Source organism: Bos indicus x Bos taurus, chromosome X, assembly GCF_003369695.1.
Source record: "Bos indicus x Bos taurus breed Angus x Brahman F1 hybrid chromosome X, Bos_hybrid_MaternalHap_v2.0, whole genome shotgun sequence".
Classification (NCBI taxonomy): Eukaryota; Metazoa; Chordata; class Mammalia; order Artiodactyla; family Bovidae; genus Bos; species Bos indicus x Bos taurus.
In genome coordinates, this window is record NC_040105.1 from 9,596,499 (window position 1) to 9,622,953 (window position 26,455).

The 26,455-nt window shown below is 41.4% G+C and overlaps 1 protein-coding gene across 4 annotated transcripts in view; it reads left to right on the forward strand.

The window, feature by feature from the left end:
• Window positions 1-26,455, forward strand: part of FRMPD4 (FERM and PDZ domain containing 4) — a 531,872-nt gene that overhangs the window by 331,699 nt on the left and 173,718 nt on the right. For all 4 annotated transcript variants that reach the window (XM_027533896.1, XM_027533898.1, XM_027533895.1 and 1 more), the window contains exon 2: window positions 3,763-3,879. In XM_027533896.1, the coding sequence (XP_027389697.1) occupies window positions 3,763-3,879 (117 nt within the window). The remainder of the gene's footprint in view (window positions 1-3,762; window positions 3,880-26,455) is intronic.

Below are 26,455 nucleotides of genomic sequence, written 5' to 3' on the forward strand. Positions count from 1 at the left end.
CATTGAGTCAGTGATCCCATCTCATCCTCTGTTACCCTCTTCTCCTTGTGCCTTCAATCTTTCCTGACATCAGGGTCTTTCTCAGTGAATCAGCTGTTCTCATTAGGTGGCCAAAATATTAGAGCTTCAGCTTATTTTGTTTGGTGCTAGAGGTAAAGAACCCACCTGCCAATGCAGGAGACACCAGAGACGTGGGTTCAATCCCTGGGTTGGGAAGATCTCCTGGAGGAGGAAATTGCATTGCACTCCAGTATTCTTGCCTGGAGAATGCCTTGGACAGAGGAGCCTGGCAGGCTATGGTCCATAAGGTCACAAACAGTGGGACATGACTGAAGCAACTTAGCACTTAGCACTAGCAACTCTACCTGAAGATAAGAATCATTGGAACTAGTTTCAACATTCACTCATGGATTCCTGTTTGCAATTCAGACCTGCTGAATCATAATTTTTAGAGTCTATTCAGTATTCAGTCCTGCCGCTAAGGTCAAGTCCAATCAGAAAGATTCTTGACCATCTTATTTTAACCTCTTTGATATTCTCAGAGAATCTGGGTGTTCATTGATTTGAAGGGCTGGAGTAGGGTTTGCAGATAAAATATGGGATACCCAGTTAAATCTGAACTTCAGATAAATGATGAATGTAACTTTTTAGTTAAATATACTTCAAATATTATGTGAGATCCACTGATGCTAAAAAATTGATGTTTGTGTGAAATTCACATTTAACTGGGTGCCCTGTATTTTTAAGTCAGTAAATCTGGCTGGAGGAGTACTTGCAAATAAGCCTGATGGAGCCTACCTTCATGCCAGCAGCTGAGCAGAACCACATGGTTCCTTCTTACAGCACAGTTAGACCCCATAGAGGGAGTCAAGAGAACCTTTGAAGCTATTAGGTCTTTGCATCAGAAAAGTAAGGCCTCATTCAGAGAACAGATACTGTAAGATACCTTAGCCCCTGGGAAGGATGCCTAGGAACTCAGAGTGGACTCTTTCTGAAATGGGGCGGGAAATGAAGGGAATGCATCTCACACCAGACACAAGGGCAGCGTTCCTCCCAGAAGCGAGGAGTTCTGCACAGGATCGCTGCTTCATAGCAGCTCCCGGTCCACCCTGGGGATAATGTCTGCTTCCAAGGAGGCTCTAAAGCAAAGCAGCCAGTGGACTCTACTTTTATGTGCGCTGGCCCTGCCTCTGCTCTCCAGGGGGCCAGCTCTTTGCCCTCCTGGTGGAAAAGAGTGTCTGCCAGCAGCTCTGAGGTGGGCAGCATCTGGCAGTGGTAGAGGGTTTGGTGCAGCCACAGGGATGGGAGCCAGGAAAGGAGGTCCCCGGAGCATCTTCCCAGCAGAGTGTAACTGTTTGCTTCCAAGGTGTATATCGCGGTGAACTTCTAGCTCCCACACTGCACAGACCCAGGAGCCAAACCCCTCCAGAATTTGACCTTTGTCCTTGGTGCTTCTTAAGGATGTGTGGTTAGATTTGAAAAGGGATTATTTTTTAGTTCGTGCTGGCACTTTTAGTTGGCTAAGTTCTACAAGTGTCCTTCTGACCCATGCATTTTATGTCAACACAATCACAAACTAACGTGTGGTTATTTCTGATACTAATTATTCAGTTATTTGTTTTATATCACTTGATGTCCCTTGCCCTGAATTAACTCACTGAGTGGCTTTTTCCAGCCAACAGCAGCAGCTGAACTCTTGTTTTTTACTACTTCCTGAACATGCCTTATTTGACAGAATGTTATTTATAATAAAATTCAGTCTCCTTCTAGCTTATTACTATAATCCTGTATTTTACATGTAAATTATATTAGGAAGCCAGTGTATTTTTGTTAGTAATTTAGAGTTTGCAGGAAAAACAGAATGAGAGGAAAAAAAAAACAGTTTTTGTTTTTTAATAAGTTCTCTTCCTCTGGGAAAGATAAAGATTCTGATACAAACTGTCGTTTAGTAATCCAGAATAAATTGTTGCATTCTCTCCTTTCACTTAAAAGAATGTTCCATGTGTCGCCTCCTATTGTACTTTTGCAAAAGGTTTTAACAGAGTATACTCTGTTCATACCTTGAAGGGCTTGTTCCAAATAAGACCTCTGGTGCTCTGGAGAAACTGGTGGACTTTTTTTAGCACCTCGTCTGGTGGGGGTGGGGGGTGGGGGGGGAAGGGGAGTAGGAACTCCATGAGTTCTCACTGCAGACAAGCAGTTCACTGTTCAAAAACCACCAGAGGATATTGTCCCTGCTGGATTGTGTGCAGAGAAGGACAGAAACTTGGCATGTCTGTTCTTGTAACAGTCCCCAGGTGGGAATTAGCCCTGTGGTGGGATCTGTGTTAAATTTGTGAACTCTTTTGCTCCCCACACTTTATGGAGGATGTGGGAAAACTGAAAAGGAAGTTAAAGAAAGGCAATGGAGCTGGTTAAAATTCTGCAAGCTAGTTCCTCTTCAGAAACCTTTCAGGAAATGGGCTGGTTTCCCTTGGGGAGAAGCGTTGGGTCAGGGTCAAATGTGTGGATGGGGTGGGAGTAGGGGTGGAGCTGAGTTACCCTGCATCCTGTGAAAATTGTCCCCTGCTTACAGGCAGGTTGACACCTCTGATTTGGATATTACTGTGGGAGGCCCGCTATAGATGGCTGGATAAGTCGTGCATGTTACACATGGTGCAGGGGGAGGGGACGATTCTTTCTAATTATGAAGGGCTCCAGGTTCACTATTGAGACACTAACTGTGAGACTCTGGAGGTGTTCTTACCCAACCTCTAACACACACATACGTACTTTGTTCCCATCTACAATTTGGAACCACCTAGAAGACCTAGCAGCCCATCTAGAGTGAGAAATATCACCTAGAGACAGGACAAATGGTGAAGGATGTTGGTTGACATCCTAAAATGACATCGTGTATTTCCTTCCCATGGTTGGGCTCTAAAGGAGTCTCCCATGTTCCTGAGAGAACAATGGAATTCCGGCAGGTCCCGGGCAGAACAGCACTGGCCAGGATTCAGTGATGCCTCAGAAACTGGACCCTAGGCCTCTGGTTAGCAGTTGTCACCGAGCAACGCTGCTCATCACAGCTGCTTGTGATATGGAGTCACTTCCTTGTTCCTCTTGCTCTTGGAAAGACAGGCTTCTAGAAAATTTTCTTTAACCTACGCTTTCATTTTGCTGTTGAGTCACATTTAGGGTGTGAACTAGAAAATGTAAAAGCTAATATGTGTATTTTCACTGCAACATAAATGGAGAGTTTGTCTAAGGTTTTCTGACTCATTTTGACTGGAGTGCAGTTGTAAGTGGAAATTTTGTAGTTTAGTCAGAGTTCAGAAAACTGAGGCTTGGAGTTATTTATTTCAGATGTATAAAAATAGGAATTTATTTTCATGTGTGCATTTATATTGTGTTGTGATAGCTGTTTGTTTGCCAATCTGTCCTAATATCTGGTCCCAGGAGTGCCTAGTGTCATAGAAAGTGTGAACATTCAAAATTGGCTTGTGTGTCTTCAGGACGGTTGCTTAATCTTTGTGAGCTATTCATCATTTCCCCATCTTGTAAAATAAGATGTGTATACGTAAGGCTGCTTTGAAAAGCTAACGAGACACTGTAAAGACAGATTGTGAGCCCAGTACATGACCTAAAAACGTCCTAATCGTTCATGTAGTCACCTGAGTATACAGCCCGCAGTTGTGAGGAGCAAGTCCTGTGCCCCTTCTGGAATTTGTCAGAGAAGAAATTTCCAGGAGTCTGGTGTAATGACTTTTTTTTTTCCTCCAGCCACAGGACGAAGTCTTCAGGCTGGCCACCTCCCTCGGGAACCTGGGGCTTGAACCAGGTACCACCCTATGGATGGGAGATGACGGCAAACCGGGATGGCCGAGACTGCTTCATCAAGTAAGTTGAACACAACACTCATGAACGGTGCCAACTTTGCCTTTTGGGACATTTCTGTTTTGACCCTTGACTCGGTAGAATTAGCATTCTTAAATTGCGGACTCCTGGGCACTTGGAGGCCATGACTCAATCAACTGATCGCCTGGGCTTTCCATATCTGGTGACATGAGTTTGCTTTGTTCTTGGGCTCGTGCCATTTTAGGCTGACAATACCCAGGGTTGCAGGTCCTCCTGGGCCAGAGCAAAAATGTATGTTATTGAATCTTAGGCCAGTTGTATTCATTGTCTGAGATGAGTGAATAAAGTTTGACATGGAGGAATGTCATTTGGAAAGCCTTCTTGAAACGGTTAAGACAGAAATGTTCCTGGTTCTTCTCTAACTAGAAAAATCATCAGAGAGGATTACATGCATTATGGGTTGTCCTGTAACTTTCTCCCACTAACATTAGTTAAGGTTTTGGATATTTTGTGGCACTTTTCTTTTTCAATTGTGCTAAAATATATATTACATACAGGTTATTTAATTTATGTTATATATATAATGGCTATGTTACATATAACATAATGGTAAATTTTATTTACCATCGTAACTGCCTCTAGGCATACAATTCAAGGACATGAACTATATTCACACTATTTGCAACTATCACCACTTTCATTTTCCAGATCTTTTTCATCGTCCCCAACAGAAACTTCTGTCCACATTAAACAGTAATTCCCTATTCCCCCCCCCCCAATACCTGTTATCTTACATAAATGAACTCATACAATGTACTTTTTTTATCTGGCTTATTTTACTGTGCATAATGTTCTCAAGGTTCATTCATGTTGTAGAATGTCTAAGAATTTCATTCCTTTAAGACCAAGTAATATTGGGTTGGCTAGCAGTTTGGGTTTCTCTGTAAGATCTTACTGAAAAATCCAAATGAAGTGTTTGCCCCACCCAATATTTAATTGTATGGATAGATCCCATTTGTTTATCCATTTATTTGTCTGCAATCATTTGAGCTGTTTCCATCATTTTGCTCTTATGAATAATGCTACTGTGAACATTAGTACCTGGAGGAAAGCATGGCAACCCACTCCAGTATTCTTGCCTGGAGAATCCCATAGACAAGAGGAGCCTGGTGCGCTACAGTCCATAGGGTTGCAAAGAGTCGGTCACTACTAAGAGATGTAGCATGCACATAAGAGCATTAGTGCACAAGTATCTGTTTGAGTCTCTGCTTCTAATTCTTTTGGGTATATACCTGGGAGTGGAATTGCTGGATTATATGATAGTTAGATGTTCATTTTTTTCAAGAATAACCAAACTGTTTTTCACAGAGGGTATAGTGCTCTGGTTTTTTGCAGTTGTGTGAAAAAAGTTGCTTATATTGCACCTCTAATAACAGCAAGAGGCCACTCTGTTTTCTTCTCCAATCTAAGTGAAATATTCTTAATTATGAGAAATTAGTGAACAAGATTTGAAATCACAAAGCATATTTAGCCCTAGCCTAATAGAAGTGAACAGAGGTTGTAGGCCAAGGGGAAAAAATGTTTCAATACCACAGGCTTCATTGTTTGTTTCAGCCCAGCAGACTATGGACTGATTAGCAAATATAGGATCCATGTGAGATAGGGGATCATTTTTATAAAAGTGGAAACATCTGCCAAGACTGCTATTGAGTATCTGCTCTTCTGGACAGTCCAGCACATTTAAGTTAAGACTGCTGGCGAGTAGCTTCGGAAAAACTCCTGTGGGTGTTGTCAGTGGTTTCCTAGTCTCTGCAAAGGGAAGAGGACTTCTCTTTAGAGTTCAGTTTGTGACTGTGGGGCTGGCTTCCTGGGTCCTTCCTAAATAGGATGGGGAAGGAATCTGTCAGGAATCTTGAAGATACGAAGATAGGCCAGGAATTTTTTACACTCTATGTTGTTGTTTGCTAATTTCAACAGTTTGCCTGTGTCCCTCATAATGGTAGAAATATGATATTTTTTGGTATTATATTATGCCATCTATTTCATAACATGGATATGAATTTATGTAATTGGCACAGTTGAGGTGGCCTAGATGCGTTGACTCAAAACAATAAAAATTTCTGCCAAAGAAATGTAATTTTAAAAACACATGGGTTATGAATTTTGTGATGGTACAACTCATGCTTTCCTAATTAAAATGGATTTTCCTTTGTGGTTGGATTGAGACTCCTGTACATTAGAGGCCAGTTGATCAATAGATACAAACCCAAACGATGGCCCATTGGTTGGAGATTCTAGGAACCCCAACTAGATCTACAGATATGCATTTCCATCAATGTCATTGACATTTTTAAGGGCTAGCCCAGGTGTCAATTTAACATTTACACTGGCCTAATGCCAGCTGTTGAAACATGAAGGAGCAGATCAGCAACTTATTAGAGAAGCCTGCACTGATTACTAAACGACAAGTTTTAAAACCAAAGTCACCGGTATCACTTATCTAAATCCACAGAGCTTCTTCCTTGAAGAGTAAATTTCCACAGTCTTCTCAAAGATACTGTTTAAAGATGTCAAAAATGGTATTTCTTTTGAAAGTCTTTGTTGTTTCTTTGCACTGATGAGTTTTATAGTATGAGTTTTATAAATAATCAGAATCATTCTGAGTTTTTCTCTTACCAAGTAAGTGATGTCCGTTACAAAGAGATTACAAAGTGTTTCTCTACTCATTAGTTTTAGAAGTTAAAAGAACAATTTGAAAAACTAATCTATTATTAGTAATTAGCACCTTTGCATTTACTTTTCAACTCTGTTACATTTTCTCTTTGAAAGAGAAATGTCTTTTTTCTTATCTTGTCTTGAGATCTAGATGATAACTCACATCAGACAATTGTTTTTGATGGAGATACAACAACTTCTAAGTGATGGACAGAGCTATGGGAGGAACCAGGGTTCACTGTTCTTAGAGTTAATGCTATTGTTAATTCTATTGAGATAATTGAGACAATTCTATTGTTACAAATATTTCAGAATATGGCTCAGAGTAGTTTAAGATGTGTTCAAATTTCATCTTTCCTCTTCTATCCTCAATTATTTACAGTAGGGCTGGGTAGCATGTTTTCTATAAAGAGTTACTATTCCATGGGGTTAAAGACGTCTTTCCCCTTTGGTGTTCATATGTTTGTTCTCTACATCTGTGTCACTATTTCTGCTTTGCAAATAAGATTATCTATACCATTCTTGTAGATTCCTTATATATGTGTTAATATATGATATTTGTATTTCTCTTTCTGACTTACTTCATTCTGTGTGACAGTCCATGTCACTACAAACGGCCCAATTTCATTCCTTTTTATGGCTGAGTAATATCCCATTGTATATATATGTACCACGTCCTTTTCCATTCATCTCTTGGTGGACATTTAGGTTCCTTCCATGTCCTGACTATGAAAAATAGCACTGCTATGAACATTGAGGGTAAAGTAAAGTTGCTCAGTCACGTCTGACTCTTTGCTACCCTGTGGAGCGTAGCCCACCAGGCTCCTCTGTCCAAGGGATTTTCCAGGCAAGAATACTGGAGCGGATTGCAATTTCCTTCTCCAGGGGATCTTCCCAACCCAGGGATAGAACGCAGGTTTCCCACATTGCAGGCAGATGCTTTAATCTCTGAGCCACCAGGGAAGCCCAACATTGAGGGTACATGTGCCTTTTTGAATTATGGTTTTCTCTGGGTATATGCCCACTAGCGGGATTGCTGGGTCATATGTTAGCTCTATTTTTAGTTTTTTTTAGGAACCTCCATACTGTTCTACATAGTGGCTACACAATTTACATTCCCACCAACACTGCAAGAAGATTGAAAAGGACAAGTTTTGTTGATATGCTTAGAGAAATAATTTTTTTGAGGTACGAAGAACATTGTGTAAGAAACATGACAGATGGGAAAAAAATTTCTCAGTTTCTCATTATTAACAATTAAGAGAGACAGCAGAACAGGGGAAGGGAGAGAAGCAGATCGGAAGAGAGAAACTAGCAAGAGAAGAGTCTTGAAAGGATGCATCCTGGTGAGAAATGGCTAAGAGAGGGAACAATGGGCGGGCAGAGAAATTAGGACAAACTAGGGAAAGTAAGGTACTCTGAGATGTTTCTTATAATAATAACATCCATAAATTATAAATGAAGCTGGATATACATATTGCTATAGATATAAATAGAGAAATAGATATGGATATAGTTAAGGATTATAGATAATCATGTAGACATTGATACAGATATAAATGGCTACAGATATACAAAGAGAGTTGTAGATATAGATGTCAGTGGATATAGACTATAGATCGAGATGGATAGACATAGACCAGTGACTGTGCACCCAGGTTTGCCCAGGAGGTTCTTGATTTATGGGTATTCTTCTGGCATAATTTCTGATGGCATCTCCTTTTGTTCTCAGAGTGTTCTGATTTGGATAATATAAGGTAACTATATATCAAACTACCAAAGTTTAGAAAATTCTTGGAAGATGTAGGATTGCATTTCATCTTGACAACTGTCCTGTGAAATAGTTAAAGCACACAGAGGAATCTCCTTCTTGCAGAAGAAGCTGAGGTTCACGGGAATTGGGGTCTCCACCTCCTATGGCTAATCAGAACAGTGTTTGCACCACATTGTCAAGACTCCAAAGCCTTGGTACTTTTGACTTTTCATCCATACTAAGCTTTGGTCAATACCCCTAGGATTCCCCAGCCCCACCAATGTACTCTGCCATACCCTCCCTACTCAGCATCCTTAGAAATTGCCTGGGCAGCCTGATTATCTGCTCATGTGTACAAGCACTCCTTGGTTACACCTAACATGTGTCCCCCGCAACGTATATTGAGCACCAGCTAAGTGGTGAAGATGGGGCTTCCCATGTGGCGCTAGTGGTCAAGAAGCCACCTGCCAACACAGGAGACATAAGAGAGTCCGACTCATTCCCTGGGTCGAGAAAATCCCCTGCAGAAGGTCATGGCAACCCACTTTAGTATTCTTCTCTGGAGAATCCCACGGACAGAGGAGCCTGGAGGCCTATGGTCCATGGGGTTACAAAGAGTCAGATACCACTGAAGTGACTTAGTACACACACATGCAAGTGATGAAGATGTTAAAATAAGCAAGGTGTATTCTTTCCTTCCAAGCTCTTAAAATGTGGTGGAAGTGATCTATGAAACAATAGAATATGCTTTAGATACAGGGGAAGGCCCAAGAAGGAAACCATCTGTCTTTTGGAGCCGGGGGTGAAGATGCAGGCCGTTGCCATGGGTCTCACACTAACAGAGAGGCCAACCATTATTCTCAACCAGGTAGTATCTCCTTTAAGCCCTTTCAGTTCAGTTCAGTTCAGTCTCTCAGTCGTGTCCGACTCTTTGCGACCCCATGAATCGCAGCACGCCAGGCCTCCCTGTCCATCACCAACTCCCGGAGTTCACTCAGACTCATGTCCACCGAGTCAGTGATGCCATCCAGCCATCTCATCCTCTGTCGTCCCCTTCTCCTCCTGCCCTCAATCCCTCCAGCATCAGAGTCTTTTCCAATGAGTCAACTCTTCGCATGAGGAGAGACACATAATATGTTTCATATCAAAAATGAGGGAGCAATGTGAGTTCCTTATTTTGCATTTTTTAATTAAATGAAGCAATATATGCTTATTTAACTGTAGAGGTGGGTAGAGATAATGCAAAAATAAATGCTTTGTAAATTTGTTTTTGGAGGCTGAAGAAAAAATTTAAGCATGAGCAAAATAAATATTAAAACATTTGCCACCAAAATAGATTAGATGAGCCACACTGGAGTCTGGGGAAAGGGATGAGGGGCTGGGCAGTAGGAGACCAGACTGGAGGGTCATTTCCAAACCACACGCCCTCATTTTTCAAGTTCTAAACTCAAGAGGCTTTTTCTTTTTTTCTCTTCTTTTTTGACCTACTGGTTTTCTGGCCACTTTCCCCCATAAGTTTGCAAATGTAACCCTGTGTGCATATTGGACAAGACACAGTGTTCCATTATTGAACCAGCAATTCTCATGGGGGGTAATTAAACCAAGTCACTATCTTCTTAATGCAGAGGAATTCAATTCTGAAACCTGAATATTGGATACTAGTAATGAGATGTGGAAACTTCCACTTTGTTTTCCAGTATGGCTTTGGCCCAACTTGGGAGTTATATAGCCATTGCTATCTGCCAGTCAATTTAGTGGTCAATGAGAAATGTGTTTTTGGCTCCTCTATCTCCAGAAAAGAATTATCTGAAGAAATACAAGTACTTTTTGTGCCCCATCCCTGTTTTTTATTAACCATAAGACAGTTAAGTCAACATGACAGAATTCTGTTATCTTGAAAATTACAAATGACAAAGCCTTGTTCAGTTTCTCAGTCAAGTCCAGCTCTTTGCCATCCCATGGACTGCAGCACCCTTGGCTTCCCTGTCCTTCACCATCTCCCAGAGCTTGCTCAAACTCATGTCCATTGAGTTGGTGATGCCATCGAACCATCTCATCCTCTGTCTCATCCCCCATCTCCTCCTGCCTTCAATCTTTTCCCAGCATCAAAACCTTTCATCATCCTAAAGTGGGAGCCTCTGAGTATTCCCTCCAGTCTTTATCTGGTCTACTTCAAGTGTCCCCAAAAGGGAAGAAGCAATTGATTATTTTCAAATACTTTTGATAATTCTAGGGCTAGTCTTTGTATTTTTTTTTTTTAACCCCAAGATTTCATAAGAGAGTCTTAGAGTTATTCTGTGGAGGAATCCAATAATCTTTTGTTATGTGATGAATGCCCTTGAACTTTTCCTTCTCTAAAATTTAAAGAATAAAAATAAGTCAAGAAGAGTTAAGTTATAAAGTTCTGTGTGTATATTTTGGTTGCACCCCTCAACCCCTTGATCAATTTCATATTTGAAGCAGATTTCAGTTTCTTACTTTATTAAGCTTACATTTTAAAAACACACTCAACAGAGGACAACTGAATCTGAGAGATTGCTCAAATTGTTACTCTTTGTTTCTGGCAATAAAAGGCAGAATGTCTTTGTAGAAATTAACAGTTGTGCCAATAAAAGAAATAGGAGAGATCTATTTGAGGTGGGTTGCTCTGTCATTTTGTGTGGTTTTAAATTAAGAGCCTAGAGTAGAGGCAGTTTGCCTCATTTTTGTGTTTTTGGTGAAGAATTCTTAAATAAAATGTTTCGCTTCCAAGTACACACAATGAATTCTGCATAAAATGTAAATAATTGCCTCATTGCAAGAGCAAATGCCATTTAGGTAAATTAGTTCCTTAGGATTCCGAGCACCCACTCAAGGGGAGGGAGGTATATTATAATTTTGGAAGTGGAGGAACAAAGTAAACGTGATAGGATCATTACACGAAATGAAAGGTAATTATGTCATGTCAACGCAAAAGCTTCCCAGGCTGAACATTCGGGGCTGTTTATTCCCTTCATTGGAGCAGATTTGTTTTCTTTCGAATCTGACAAAGCACCTCTCCACTGAGTTAATAATCACAGCTCCCAGCTGGAAGGTAAGTTTGCAGAGCTGATGGAAGGCTTTTAACAGGAAGGCTCTGAAATGACACCATCATTCCAGTTCTACCTTAGCATATGGCACAGCAAACTGTGCTCGGCAGACTTCTCCTTTATTGGAGGTTATTTCATTTCCCCTACACGTTTAGTTTTTGTAACTTTGCTGGTGGACTTAATCTGGCCGTCATCTAGGACACGTCCCTAATGCATTTGCTTATTTGATACCAGCAGGCCAAGGTATCTGAAGGGAATGTAATTATTCAAAGTCCCTTGGGCTACTTGATTCCGGCCAAGTTGGGACATGCACATTTGGGAAGAGCTGTCGACAGCCGGCTGGCTGCTGGACAGGGTGGGCTCTCTCTTCTCCTGAGCTGTTATGTAGCCCCTGGGGATGTACATGAGGTGGGTCACAGAGCCCATTTGGAATCCCAGGGACAGACAGCCTGTGCAAAGGACAAGCACCTGGGTGGCCAGGTTTCCATCACAGCCTGTAATTGAAATAGTAGCTTGGGGCTGCCTACCACCCCTTGCTTCCTGAGTGGCCTTTGTGTCCCTACTTTCTGGACTGAGCCAGCCCTTGCAGAGAGCAATTTTGATCTCATCACCTAGGGCTGGGACCCAGGCAGGAAACTCTGGCCTGTCCCGAATGGCAGGTAGGGGATGTGGCTATTGAGCCAAGGAAATTGGCTAAACTGAAGAGAACAAGGAATCACCTGTGGTGGCAGGTGTTTTTCATCACTGTCTGCACTGCCACCTAGGAGGAGGCACAGAAGTGCCTTCCTGGGGCCCACCAGGGGGCAGGAGACAACTGTTCCCCACCAGGCCCTGACCTCTATTTCCTCTCAAAACCCGAGTAAAACCGTCTTATTAGTAGCCACCTTCTAGGGAAGAGTCTCTTAGTTGCAAGGCTGAGAGATGGCAATGCTTTTTAGTGGACACTCAGATCAGCCTGAGTCAAGAGCAGTGATGTCCCATCTCTGTGCCCCAGGGTGCGCCACTCACCCACTGCTGAAGCACAGGTTTGGTGACAGCAGTTCACCGAAGAAGGCTGGGAGAGACTCTCAGATCTGTCCAATATTAAAGTGAAGTGAAAGCCTCTCAGTCGTGTCCGACTCTTTGCGACCCCATGGACTATGCTTTCCATGGAATTCTCCAGGCTAGGATACTGGAGTGGGTAGCCTTTCCCTTCTCTGGGGGATCTTCCCAACCCAGGATCGAGCCCATGTCTCCCACATTGCAAGTGGATTCTTAACCAGCTGAGCCACAAGGGAAGCCCATCCGATATTAAAGGACACAGCTAAAGATGCAGGGCCAGCTACTTCATTTTTGGTGCCCATTCCAAAATGAAAACACGCCCCTTGTTCAAACAGCAGGATGACCGTGCTCATAAATGTAAAGGTTTTCCATTTTTCCTATGTGTCTCTGTCAACATGTCTTTGATTTTCTATTGAATGCCATTGGAACTAGCCAAAAACAAAATTTTTTAATCATTAGCATGAGTGTTCCCAATCATTTATATATTATGCAGTGTGAGTTTTAGATGCAAATAGCAGAGTAGGTAACTCATATGAGGAACTGCTGTTTCACATGTACACATATTTCATTCTGAACAGAGAGTAGAAATGCACAAAATGAACTCAGTGATTTTTGTTTTACTTCTTGACATGAGTACACGCCACCAAATCTCCCTTTCTTTGGCTTGCTGATGCATAAGGAGAACCAACAGGCGGCTCAGTGGTCAAGAATCCGCCTGCCAATGCCGGAGACACAAGAGACATGGGTTCGATCTCTGGATCGGGAAGATCTCCTGAAGTAGGAAATGGCAACCTACTCCAGTATTCTTGCCTGGAAAATTCCATAGACAGAAGAGCCTACTGGGCTACAGTCCATGGGGTCACAAAGAGTCGAACACAATGGAGCACACTTGCAAGCAAGCAAGGGGAACCAAGACGAAAATGAATTCTGGGTGCCCCTATTTTTCCCACGCCTTATGTGTCATCACCTTGAGTTTAAGGGGATGCCTGGCCAGTACAGGGTGATCACATGAGGATGAGAGGATAAACAAGGACTCCTTGATCATGTTGCTCAAAAAGCTACATCTGTTCAGAACTAATTAGCCTTCAGTCTTCATCTCCAAACGTCTCCCCTTGAGGTTTTTTAAAAATAATTTATCATGCATTTCTCAGTAACGGCCTAGGAAAGAGGGAAACTTGCCTGGAGCTAGCTATTGACTGACTCAGAAAGCCGTCTCCATGCCATTTCCAGGATGGTTTTTGTCACCCTAAGGTATATACTTCCCCACTCTTCTCCTGTCAGCTATTAATTCTCTTGGTCAAGTCAGCAAGGTGTGTTCTGTGTGTGCTATGTCGCTTCAGTTGTGTTCATCTCTTTGCAACCCCATGGACTGTAGCCCACCAGGCTCCTCTGTCCATGGCTTTCCCAGGCAAGAATACTGGAGTGGGTTGCCATTTCCTACTCCAGGGGAATCTTCCTGACCCAGTGATTGAACCCACATCTCTTACATCTCCAGAATAGGCATGCTTTTTCTATAAAATATCAAATAGTAAATATTTTAGGCTTTGGAGACCATTTCTCTTTCAAATGAAAACAGTGCAACTCTGCCACTGTAGTGTGAAAGAAGCTATAGGAAATGTGTAAACGAATGGACATGCTTGTGTTCCAATAAAACTTTATTTAAAAAAATTGGTGGTGGGCTAAATTTGACTCATGGGCTATAATAGTTTGCTAAACCTTGCTCTAGAACATTGTGCACTTGGCTGCAATCTCATATGAAAGGAACCATGCCAGACATTGGTAAAGTGACTTTTGAGGCTGCATTGTGAGTCACGTAAGGAGTTAAAAAAGGACTCCAGAGCCCCATTTTTCCCTGCTGCCGCTGCTAAGTCGCTTCAGTCCTGTCCAACTCTGGGACCCCATAGATGGCAGCCTATCAGGCTCCACCGTCCCTGGGATTCTCCAGGCAAGAACACTGGAGTGGGTTGCCATTTCCTTCTCCAATGCATGAAAGTGAAAAGTCAAAGTGAAGTCGCTTAGTCGTTCCTGACTCTTATTGACCCCATAGACTGGAACCTACCAGATTCCTCTGTCCATGGGATTTTCTAGGCAAGAGTACTGGAGTGGGGTGCCATTGCCTTCTCCGCCGTTTTTTCCTACTTGTTGCCTAAAAGCTCCATGATGTATCTCTTGTCAGTAAGAGTTCTTGTACAGCTCTCACAGTCATTGTTGTTGTTGTTCAGTCGCCCAGTTGTGTCCAACATTTTGTAACCCCATGGACTGCAGAACACCAGGATTCCTCCCTGTCCCTCATCATCTCCTGGAGTTTGCCCAAGTTCATGTCCATTGCATCGGTGATGCCATCCAACCATCTCATCCTCTGATGCCCTCTTCTCCTTCTCTCTATTGTCTTCTGACATTTATTGCATGTGTGCTAAGTTGCTTCATTCATGCCCAACTCTTTGTGACCCAAGGACTGTAGCCTGTCAGGGTCCTCTGTCCCTCATGTCTAAAAGGTATTCTAGGAATAACATTGTTAAAATCCACTAAAGAAGTAGAATTTTTATTTTGAGCGTATCATGATTCCCCCCACACACACATTTTCAACCAACACCTTTGCAGTAGGGGGTTTGAGGGACAGGAACTGACAGCAACTTGAAGCCCAGTCACAGTGGAATGCTCAATGCAAGCACAAATAATTATTAGGGAGGTGAAAATTACATAGCAACTTGCTCATACTAATGGTCTACGGAGAAACAGCTCCATTGTAATTTCAAAACGTTAATTGTCCATAATGTTTTGAAGAAATTCTACTCATTATCTTTTTCAAATTTTATAAAGCTCCCATATAAAGGTCCCCAGTTTATTTTTGCTCTATTCTAGGCTGTTCCCTTGGCTTCCATGACACCATCCCACTTCTTTTGTTCCAAACTCAAAGAATATTCCTTCTCATGGCTCCTCAACTTGTTCTTTTTTCTTTCAACATTCAAAGTTCACTTTGTCATATTTTCAAGCCTATATTTCTACTTCAGTTCAGTTCAGTTCAGTCACTCAGTCGTGTCTGACTCTTTGCGACCCCATGAATCGCAGCACGCCAGGCCGCCCTGTCCATCACCATCTCCTGGAGTTCACTCAAACTCACATCCATCGAGTCGGTGATGCCATCCAGCCATCTCATCCTCTGTCGTCCCCTTTTCCTCCTGCCCCCAATCCCTCCCAGCATCAGAGTCTTTTCCAATGAGTCAACTCTTCGCATGAGGTGGCCAAAGTACTGGAGTTTCAGCTTTAGTATCATTCCTTCCAAAGAAATCCCAGGGCTGATCTCCTTCAGAATGCACTGGTTGGATCTCTTTGCAGTCCAAGGGACTCTCAAGAGTCTTCTCCAACACCACAGTTCAAAAGCGTCAATTCTTCGGTGCTCAGCTTTCTTCACAGTCCAACTCTCACATCCATGCATGACCACTGGAAAAACTATTAGAACCCACACAAAAAAAAGAAAAAAACAAGGATTCATGAACATAAATACTTTGATACCATTTGATTTGAATCCAAAAATTTCTGGAGACGCATGACTGTCCCACTACAGCAGACAAAAGAGATCAACAGGGCTTGGTTTACACTGTCTGGAGTGTTGTCTTCGCAGTAGCAGTTGGTCAATAAGTGTTTGTTAAATAAGTACTTGCATGTGTGTTTGTACGGGTAGATGCTTTTTTTGTTTGGTTGGTTGGGTGGTTGTTTTTAGCTGTGGGGCATGTGGAATCTTAGTTCCCCAACAAGGGATCAAGCTCATGCCTCCTGCAGAGGAGGCTCAGAGTCTTAACCACTGGCAAGTCATTTTTGTTTGTTTTTTATTTGAGGAGGTGGGTGAATGAATTATTGGTTGGATGAATAGACTTTTCTCTGAAACGTTTTGCTCAGTACGTTGTTAGGAAAGATGCTGATATACAAATCAGTGAATGAAAATTCTCTCTTTAACTTATTGATATAGAAATTTCATACCAAAAGTTGGTCTTATTATTTCCTCAGAAGACCTTAAAAGTTCATCAAGGCCTTGTCAGTGAAGTATATCTTAGTGTGGCTATTTATGTGTGTGTCTGCACTCAGTCGGTGTCCAACTCTTTGCAACCCTTTGGACTTTAGCCCGCAAGGCTCCTCTGTCCATGAAATTTTCCAGGCAAAAACAGTGGAGTGGATTACCATTTCTTCTCCAGGGGATCTTCCTGACCCATGGATTCAACCCATGTGTCTTTCGTCTCCTGCATTTGCAGGCAGATTCTTTACAACTGTTTATATGAGCTCTGATATTCAAGATATAATTAAAAAACCTTTTTGGGGTAGTTTGATTGCAGTATATTCCAGCAACAAGTGTTATATTATCATAAGCACAGAAATGAAAGAGTAAAACCACCTGTGCTAGAATGCTAGCTTTCAGTACTAGCTGTGTGATGCTGGGCCATCATTTGGACACTATGGGCCTCATTTTTCTCATTATAAAATAATCTGTATTAGAAAACTGTGTCCACTGGGAACCTTGTGAGTTACAAGAAACAGAAATTCTTAACCAGTTTATCTTACACAATAAAATGTCTATCTTTTTGATTTATGTATCTAAAAAGTAGTGGTAAAACTGTCATGGCCTAAGGAGACATGACAACAAAATATGATATGGTATCCTAGCTGGTGGGTTTCCCCAGTGGCTCAGTGGTAAAGAAACTGCCTGCAATGCAGGAGATGCAGGAGACTTGGGTTCGATCCCTGGGTCAGGAAGATAACCTGGAGAAGGAAATGGATATCCACTCCAGTATTCTTGCCTGGAGAATCCCAGGGACAAAGGAGCCTGGTGGGTTCCATTCCGAGGGGTCTCAAAGAGTAGGACAGGACTTGGCAATTAACCAACAACAGCAATCCTGGATGCCATTCTGGAACAGATAAAGGACATTTGGTAAAATCTCAGAATCTTCAACCTGTCTTGAAAAAAGGCATTTGGAAGGTCATGCAGTCTTTTTCCTTTTCCTGTGGGACCTAGTAGTCGTAGTAACTTGGTTGCTGTAGAATACTTGGGAAATACAGGACAATATGCTGTGAAATATTCAAGATACTTACTCTTTCCCTTCACCATTAGTCGAAATTAAAGACGCCTTCACATCCGCAGTACAATTTGTAGAGTTGGGTTGAAACCCTGTCATGTTGCTAAGCAATTATTTTCCTATTTTTATTCACCTTTATTTCTGCCTCTTTTTCCCTAGCTTAAATATTTAGTAGACTAGAACTGTCTTTAGGATGATATACTTCTTAAAGGCTTTATTTTTCAGTCATTGGTCAGAGTGCTATTATGTAAATGACTGAAGTAAGTATTAGGAATGTGAGTTTGAAGATCTTCAGGGTCAAAGAGTGACCCTGGAGAGAGAGGCTTGTGAAATAGAACTGAATAATAAAGGAGCAAAGGAAGGATAAAGTCAAGGAAGCTTTTAAATTCCTATAGGCAGAAGGCTTGACCACATCTCTGGAGGAAGATGAAAAGAAGACAGGCTTGGGAGTAGAATGCATTGGAAAAGCATGGCACTGGAGGAAGGCAATGATCTCTTTTATAACTAAAACAGGCAACTGTGGAATGATTTGTTCAAATGTATTTTGGCTTACTGTCCAAATACCTTTAGCTCATATAATAACTTTTAAAATGTGTTCATTGTTGGCTTGTGATCTGCCTACTTCTAAAAAAAAATCAGAGCCTCATTTAGCCTATGCATTTCTTGTGCAAATTAAAAATGGTACCCCCTTTTGTTGTGTGGACCACAACAAACTTTGGAAAATTCTTAAAGAGATGGGACTACCAGACCCTCTTACCTGTCTCCTGGGAAACCTGTATGTAGGTCAAGAAGCAACAGTTAGACCCAGAAATGGAACAATGGACTGGTTCAAAATTGGGAAAGGAGTACATCAAGGCTATGTATTGTCACTTTGCTTATTTAACTTATATGCAGAGTACATCATGAGAAATGTCGAGTGGAATGAAATCAAGATTGCCGGGTGAAATGTATGGACACAGTAACATGGAAACTTACCATACCATACCTAAAATAGATAGCCAATGGGAATTTGCTGTTTGACTCAGGGAACTCAAACCAGGACTCCGTAACAACCCAGAGGGGTGGGTTGGGGAGGGAAGTTTGGTAGGGAGGTGACATGGGTATACTTATAGCTCATTCTTGTTGATGTTTGACAGAAAAAACAAAATTATGTAAAGCAATTATCCTTCAATTAATTAAATAAAATTAAAATATTGCCGGGAGAAATATCAACAACCTCAGATATGCAGATGATACCATGCTAATGGCAGATAGTGAAGAGGAACTAAAGAGCCTCTTGATGAGGGTGAAAGATGAGAGTGAAAAAGCCGGCATAAAGCAACATTCAAAACCTAAGATCATGGCATCACATCCCATCACTTTGTGGCAAATAGAAGGAGAAAAGGTGGAAATAGTGACAGACTTTATTTTCTTGGGCTCCAAAATCACTGTGGATGGTGACTGCAGCCATGAAATTAAAAGAAGCTCATTGGAAGAAAAGCTGTGGCAAACCTAAACAGTTTATTGAAAAGCAGAGATAGATATCCCTTTGCCAACAAAGGTCCATGTGGTCAAAGCTGTATTTTTCCCAGTAGTCATGTACAGATGTGAGAGTTGGACCTTAAAGAAGGCTGAGCGCTGAAGAATTAATGCTTTTGAACTGTGGTGCTGGAAAAGACTCTTGAGAATCTCTTGGACAGCAAGGAGAGCAAACCAGTAAATCCTAAAGGAAATCAACCCTAAATATTCATTGGAAGGACTGATGCTGAAGCTCCAATACTTTGGCCACCTGATGCAAAAAGCCATCTCATTTGAAAAGACCCTGATGCTGAGAAAGATTGAGGGCAGGAGGAGAAGGGGGTGACAGAGGATGAGATGGTTGAATAATATCACCGACTCAATGGATGGGTGACAATATATTTGAATAATTGTTCCCCAGGTGCAATTTCCAAATAGAGTCCAAGGGCCATTTAAAAGGCAAGGCTATGAGGTTACCAGGAGGAATTCACCTGCACCGACACCCATACATATATCAAATGTAGGGTTCATTTGTCTAACTCTTCACTAAAGTAAAATATTCTAATACTGGCAGGCTAAAATTATAAACTCTAAACGTACATTATAGCTGTTGATTTAATGGCAAGATTTACAAAAATGCAATTCCCTCCTCGTATGCTCTGTTGAGTCCCTGTTATGAGGCGCACTAAAGTTCAGAAGGGAGGGTTCCCTTTGGTCCTCATTCTGAGTGGGTCCATGTTGCCAATGCTGTTTGTTTTCTCTGTGGTCTTTGTTGTTGTTTTTTCCTTTCTTTTATGTTCTGTGTTGGAGGACTACCACGTGGCAAACTTCTCACATGGTTTTGGGCTTTAAATCTGCCTTCTAATAATGGCAGCTTGCATGTGTGCATGCTAAGTCACTTCAGTCTTGTCCTACTCTTTGTGTTCCCATTGACTGTAGCCTGCCAGGCTCTTCTGTCCATGGGATTCTCCAGGCAAGAATACTAGAGTGGGTTGCCATGCCCTCTTCTAGGGGATCTTCCCCACCCAGGGATCGAACCCGCTGCTCCTTGGCTCCTGCATTTCAGGCAGATTCTTTAGCACTGAACCACCAGGGAAGCCTAATAATAGCAGACCCTTCCCCCCAAATATCTTGATTCCTCATTTCCTTTTAATTATAGTTTATAATCTGTTCATGACGAGGCAGCCAGTTTACTAGGGGAGTTTTTCCTAGTCTACTGAGATAAAAGTTAATTGACTCTATGCAAGTGCCTCCAGTCCCCTGATGAAACAAACGAACCTAAGTTTTAGTGCTCAGGTGGTGTTATACCTCCTTGAGATGCTGAAACACTCTTGGCTGAGATGACCCATATCCTTTCTAACACTTGATTGTTGTGTTCCACATGGGTACATTTATAGAAAGTAACCTCCAGATAATGTTGTAATGGAGGGTTTTTATTACCTATGAATAAAATCTAAGGTACAGGAAAGCCGGGTGATTAATCATGTGAGCTCTGAAGCTTGGCTGCCTGGAGTTGAGTCTCCTGTGTCATTCCCCAGTTGTATGATGGAGGGCAAGGTGCCTAACTTTTTGTTCCTTCTTTTATTCATCTGTAGAATGGGCACGAGAGTAGCACTTACTCCAACGAATTGGATGAAGGTTAAATGACTTATTCATGTAAAGTGCTAAGAACAGGAAGTACTTAAGGGTTAATTATTTTATTTATTATTATAATTATTAAGAAGAGAAGGAGGAAAACAACTTGTTAGGAAGCAAGTTCTCCAAACAAACTTCAAGTTAAATATCACCAGTGGGACTGGTGCCTAGAAACAGATGTGTATTTTCCATCTCTGATATTTGTCACTTTGAAATGTACAAAGTTCTGGAGGTAGCAGTGTATTAGATTTATTAGTCAAGGATCTACAGAGACACAGACCCAATAGGGTATATAGAGATATACGTAAGAAGAAACTTATTACAAGGAATTACCTCAGAATTATGGAGGCTATCCAAGGGCAGTAGAAGAATATTCTCTCTCAAGCAGAAACAGCAAATTCACTGCTTCTCCTCCTGTTTGTTCTGTTCAGACCTTCAGTGGATTGAAGGTTGCCCACATTTATTGGTAAGGTTGATTGCTTTTATTGGGTCTGCCAATTCAAATGCTCATATCTTCTAATGCTTTCCCAATTATCAGCCGTTCCTTAGACTAGTCAATTGAAAAGTGAAAGTGAAAGTCATTCAGTCATGTCTGACTCTTACAGACTATACAGTCCATGGACTTCTCCAGGCCAGAATACTAGAGCGGGTAACCGTTCCCTTCTTTAGGGGATCTTTCCAACCAAGGGATCAAACCGAGGTTTCCCACATTGCAGGCGGATTCTTTACCAACTGAGCCACAATGGAAGCCCAACAGTACTGAAGTGGGTAGCCTATCCCTTCTTCAGTGGGTGTTCCTGACCCAAGAATCTAACCGGAGTCTCCTGCATTGCAGGCGGATTCTTTACCAACTGAGCTACCAGGGAAGCTAGACTTGTCAAGTGTATATAAAATGAATAGAGCTGGGAGGGAAATGGACAGCAATGCAATGATAGTAGGAAGCTACAGTGCTCCACTTCCATCAGTGAATGGATCATCCAGGCTGGATCACTGGGGAAACAACAGATTTAACTAACACCCTGGACCTTATGGGGCTTTCCTGGTAGCTCAGCTGGTCCCTTGTGGCTCAGCTGGTAAAGAATTGGCCTGCAATGCAGGAGACCTTGTTCGATCCCTGGGTTGGAAAGATCCCTTGGAGAAGGGAAAGGCTACCCACTCCAGTATTCTGGCCTGGAGAATTCCATGGACAGAGGAGCCTGGTAGGGTACAGTCCATGAGGTCGCAAAGAATCTGACATGACTGAGCAACTTTCACTTTCTGGACCTTGTGGACCTACAGAGTGTTCTGTCCAACAGCATCAGGGAGCATGTTCTTCTCGGTCACACATGGAGCTTTTTCTAGGATGGGTCATATGTTGGCCTTTGGAACAGATCTTGACAAATTTGGGAAGATTACAATCATATCTTCCAACTACATTGCAATCGTGTCTTTTCCAGTCACATTGGTATGAAATCAGTAGAAAAATGGGAAAATGCACAAATGCGTGGAAATTAGACAGCATGCTCCTGGAGAGCCAATGAATCAGGTAGGAAATCTAGAAGATCGGGGAGTATACTGAGTATGGAGATATATTAATACAACTCTAATAGATGTTTTTATTTTCATTTTTTTGAAGTGTAACTTATTATGAAAGTCATTTGTGTTGAATGTACAATTCAGTGCCTTTTAGTAAATTCAGTTGTGTAACTGTCATCAGTATCTTTTTTAGAATATTCTTATCACTGCCAACTTAATTATGTACTCATTTGCAATCACTTCCTGTTCTCATCCTCTGCCCCAATCCCTGGTATCTATTCATCTGTTTTCTGTCTCTGGGATTGGCTTTTCCACATATACCATATAAATGAAATCATATTATATATGATCTCTTGTGGCAGGCTTCTTTTACTTGGCATAATGTTTTTGTTTCATTCATATTATAGCATGTATCAGTAGTTTCCTCCTTTTTATGGTTGAATCCCATTTCATTGTATGTATATATCACATTTTACTCATCTGTTCATCAGATGGTCAACATTTGGGTTATATCCACTGTTTGAACGTTCCTGTAAAAATCACTTTGTGTGAACATATGATTGTATTTCTTCTGGGTAGATACCACAGAGTGGATTTTCTGGATCATTTGGTAACTCTGTGTTTAAGTTTTAAAGAAATGGCCAACTGTTTTCCATTTTACATTCCCACCAGCAGTTTCTCTACATCCTCATCAATTCTTGTGATTTTCTGTCTTTAATTGAGCTTCCCTAATAGCTCAAGATACTGAGGGTCTTTCCATATGCTTTTTGATCATTTATGCATCTTGTCTGGAGAAATACTATTCAGATATTTTGTCTATTTTTAAATGGGGTCATTTATCTTCCTATTATTAAATTGTCAGTGTTCTTTCTATATTCTGAATAAAGCATCCCTTTTTATTTCCTGAAACATTTTGAAATACATTTTTTTTTCAGAGTGCTACTGGGGAGGTAACTTAAAATTCCAGGGCCTTCATAGTGCCTCATCGCAAAAGTAACCCTGATTAGAAGTTACCACAAGCATCTAGCCCTCAGCAGGCTCCCCTGCTGGGTCAGGTCCTGCAGCGTGACCAATTCATCAAAGTGTAGTTTGTCTGTGTCAGTCTCCCAATAGCGAGAGCTGGGTGCACAGCAAGAACTAGGTCTGACATTAACAGTCATGTGCCCTGAATTTTAATTTTAAGCACCTTTGGTCTTAATGTTTGCTCCTGAAATCTAGAGCAGCCAGACTGAGTGACAGGAGCTTATAATGAGATCCTATCCTGGTGTATGATTCTTCATACAATCCCAAGTTTGCATTTTGGTTCACAAGGAGCCTCTTGGGGCAAGCAGCATTGTGGGCTGTTGAATTGACGCATGCAGAAACTGCTGACTCAGAGAAGTCCATTTCTACAGGATTTAAGAGGAATTCTAATGTTGCTTTCACACCTCAAAAGCCTCCCTCTGGATTCTTTTCCTTGGGTGGGCCTTCCGTGTCAACCCTCATAATACACTCTCTGTATTGTTCTCTTGTGTTAGCAGCAGCCATCTGGGGCTCCTATGAGCCTTAGAAATGCCTTTTACAACGTTGTAGAAAGTGTAACCAATAAAGCTCCTTGTGTTTTCAAGGGAGACCATCTATGGGTGACAATAGAAAGGTTTTAAATTTCCGAAAGAGTTTATCTTATGAGAGAACAGTTTAATTTTCTACTGAGCCAGAAAGATTTCTTATGCTTTAAAATAATATTGTTGCCTTGTACATCAGTGTACATATTAAGAGGAATTACCCATAGGTGGCACTTTTTAAATCCTTCAGCTTTCACGACACATTAGGTTGTTAGTGCTACTCCTGAGATTCAGTCTTAGAATGAGAAGTAAAAAAAAAAAAATTCGGAAGAATGACTTTTCTGATCTACAGTCTGTTTTTATCTGCTACATTCAGTCAGCTTCATGGGTTATCAGGTAATCAAGATCACATTTCGGAAAGCTGGGAAGACATAGTCAAGCAATCCCTGAAGAAAAGACTAGCCCTAGTTGATCATTTTGTCTTCTAAATTGTAAACTCATAATCTGTACATCTCTTGAGGGATAAATATCTGTTGAGTGACTACAGCAGTCCCAGATACTTCACGGTGCTTTATTAAAGCTGTTAGTGATTTTTCACTTGCTGTAAAATGACATGCGAGTAGCATCTCTCTGGTTGAGCCCCTCGCCTAGAGAACTCACTAGAGGTGTTTCCACTTATGTCACCTTGTATTTAGCTGCATTTCTTCCTTTGTTAATTAACATTTCTGTTTACTATATTGGCACTACTTATATTACTGTAAGTGCTTCTTGTTAATCCTCTGGGCTTAGGGCTTGCAATATTAATTGTCCCTCACCCAACATCAGAGAGATCTGAGTTATAGTTTGGTTTTTGTCTTCCTCCTTCATGAAGCCCAAGCAAAACCCCATTCCCTTGGAATCTGGGTGGTTTTGGTTTGTAATTGGTTGGTTGATTTTCCTTTACACTTCTGAGAACTACTCCACTCAAGGAAAATATCCTTCTCCCATTTTAGTTATCTTCTATATGGCAATCAAATGTAGTTAAGCCAAATCTTCATTAGGTAAATATACTTAAAATACCTATGCGAAGATTAGTTCCAAACTATCTCTAATGTATCACCACAACGTTTTGCAATATTTATTTGTTCCACTAGTCAACATCCTTACACAGCTGAAATGCCAAAGTTGGGACTTTTCCTGAGGTATTAAACGAAGCTTCTTAAATTTTCATTCCAAAGACATTTTAAAGCATAAGAAGTCTCTTTGTCTTAGTAGGGAAAGTTAAATGTTTTCTCATGTTAAAACTTGTGGCATTTAAAAACCTTTTTTGGGGAGGATGGTTTGGGGGAGAATGGATCCATGTATACATATGGCTGAGTCTCTTCACTGTTCCTATGAAACTATCAAAACTTTGTTATTTGGCTATATCCCAATACAAAATGTTTTTGGTGTTAAAATAAATTAAAGTACATTTTTTTTAAAGAAAAGAAAAAAATTACAAATTAAAAAAAAAGAACTTTTTGTTGTTACCAACCAACCTGTCAGACAACAGGAATTTATTGGGCAATTATCATGTGTTTGGTACTTTTGAAAAATAAGAAAAAATACAAAATATGGCCCTGGTTTTAAGGAGCTTAAATTTGTTTATCTATTTATTTATTCATTTATTCAACCAATGTTTACTAAACATCTACTGTGTGCCAGCCACATAATCTAGTTGAAGCTAAATCAGCAGAGCAATTATATCTTAAAAGCAGTACAGGAGGAGATCAGAGAAAAGACAGAGCCTCCGGAGGAAGCAGCTGCCCTAGCTAGATGTCTCCACTCCCTCACAGCAGGAAGTCTCCTGGTGGCTTCCTTCACTTCTGATGTGATAACAAAGCCTCCATGACCTGACCCAGCCTGCACTGGGCTCCTCAGGTTATAAACACTTGACAAGCTGGAAAGAAAGATAGGGACTGTTGCTAAGTGTGAGATTCCTCTTTGAAGTATCTTGACCTTTGTTCCAAAGGATTATTATTTCCAGCATGGGTGCACTGTGTATAAAAATCCAGCATTAGGAGTCCTTAAGGAAATCTCACCTTAAAAAAGACTTTTTCCTACTCATTTTTAACCCAGCATGCAGGATCATCCATAAATATTCTTGAGTGATTATTATTTATCAAGCCACCCAGCTTAGTTCTCTCTTTGTATTAGTTATCTTTTGTTGCCGTAACAAGTTACTCCCAAACTTAGTGGCTTAAACTAACACAGATTTTCTTATTTCACAGTTATGTGGGTCAACAGTTTAAACCTGACTAAGGTGTAGGTGTGCCTTCCGCCGTGGCTCAGTGGTAAAGAATATGCGTGCCAATGCAGGAGATATGGCTTTGATCCTGCCGCAGGAAGATCCCCTGGAGGAGGATGGCATCCCATTCCAGTATTCACACCTGGAGAATTGCAAGGACTGAGGAGCCTGGCAGACTACAGTCCATGGGGTCGCATAGAGTCAGACAGGACTGAAACAGCTGAGCACACACACAAGGTGTAGGTCCTCTGCCTCAGAGCCTCTGCCTCAACCCTCAAAGGGTTGGCTTGGCTCGAGGACTCATTTGAAAGTTAGATTGGGGAAGGATGCACTCTCAAGCTCACACAGTGGTAGTTATTGGTAGGATTCAGCTCCTCCAGGTTTGATGGACTGAAGGTTTCAGTTCCTCATTGGCTGTTTACCTTAGACTACCTTCAGTTCTTTGTCATGTGGGCCTCCCAAGACTGTTCATTTCATCAAAACATGTGCTCCAAGAAGTCCATAGAGACAGTCTGCTC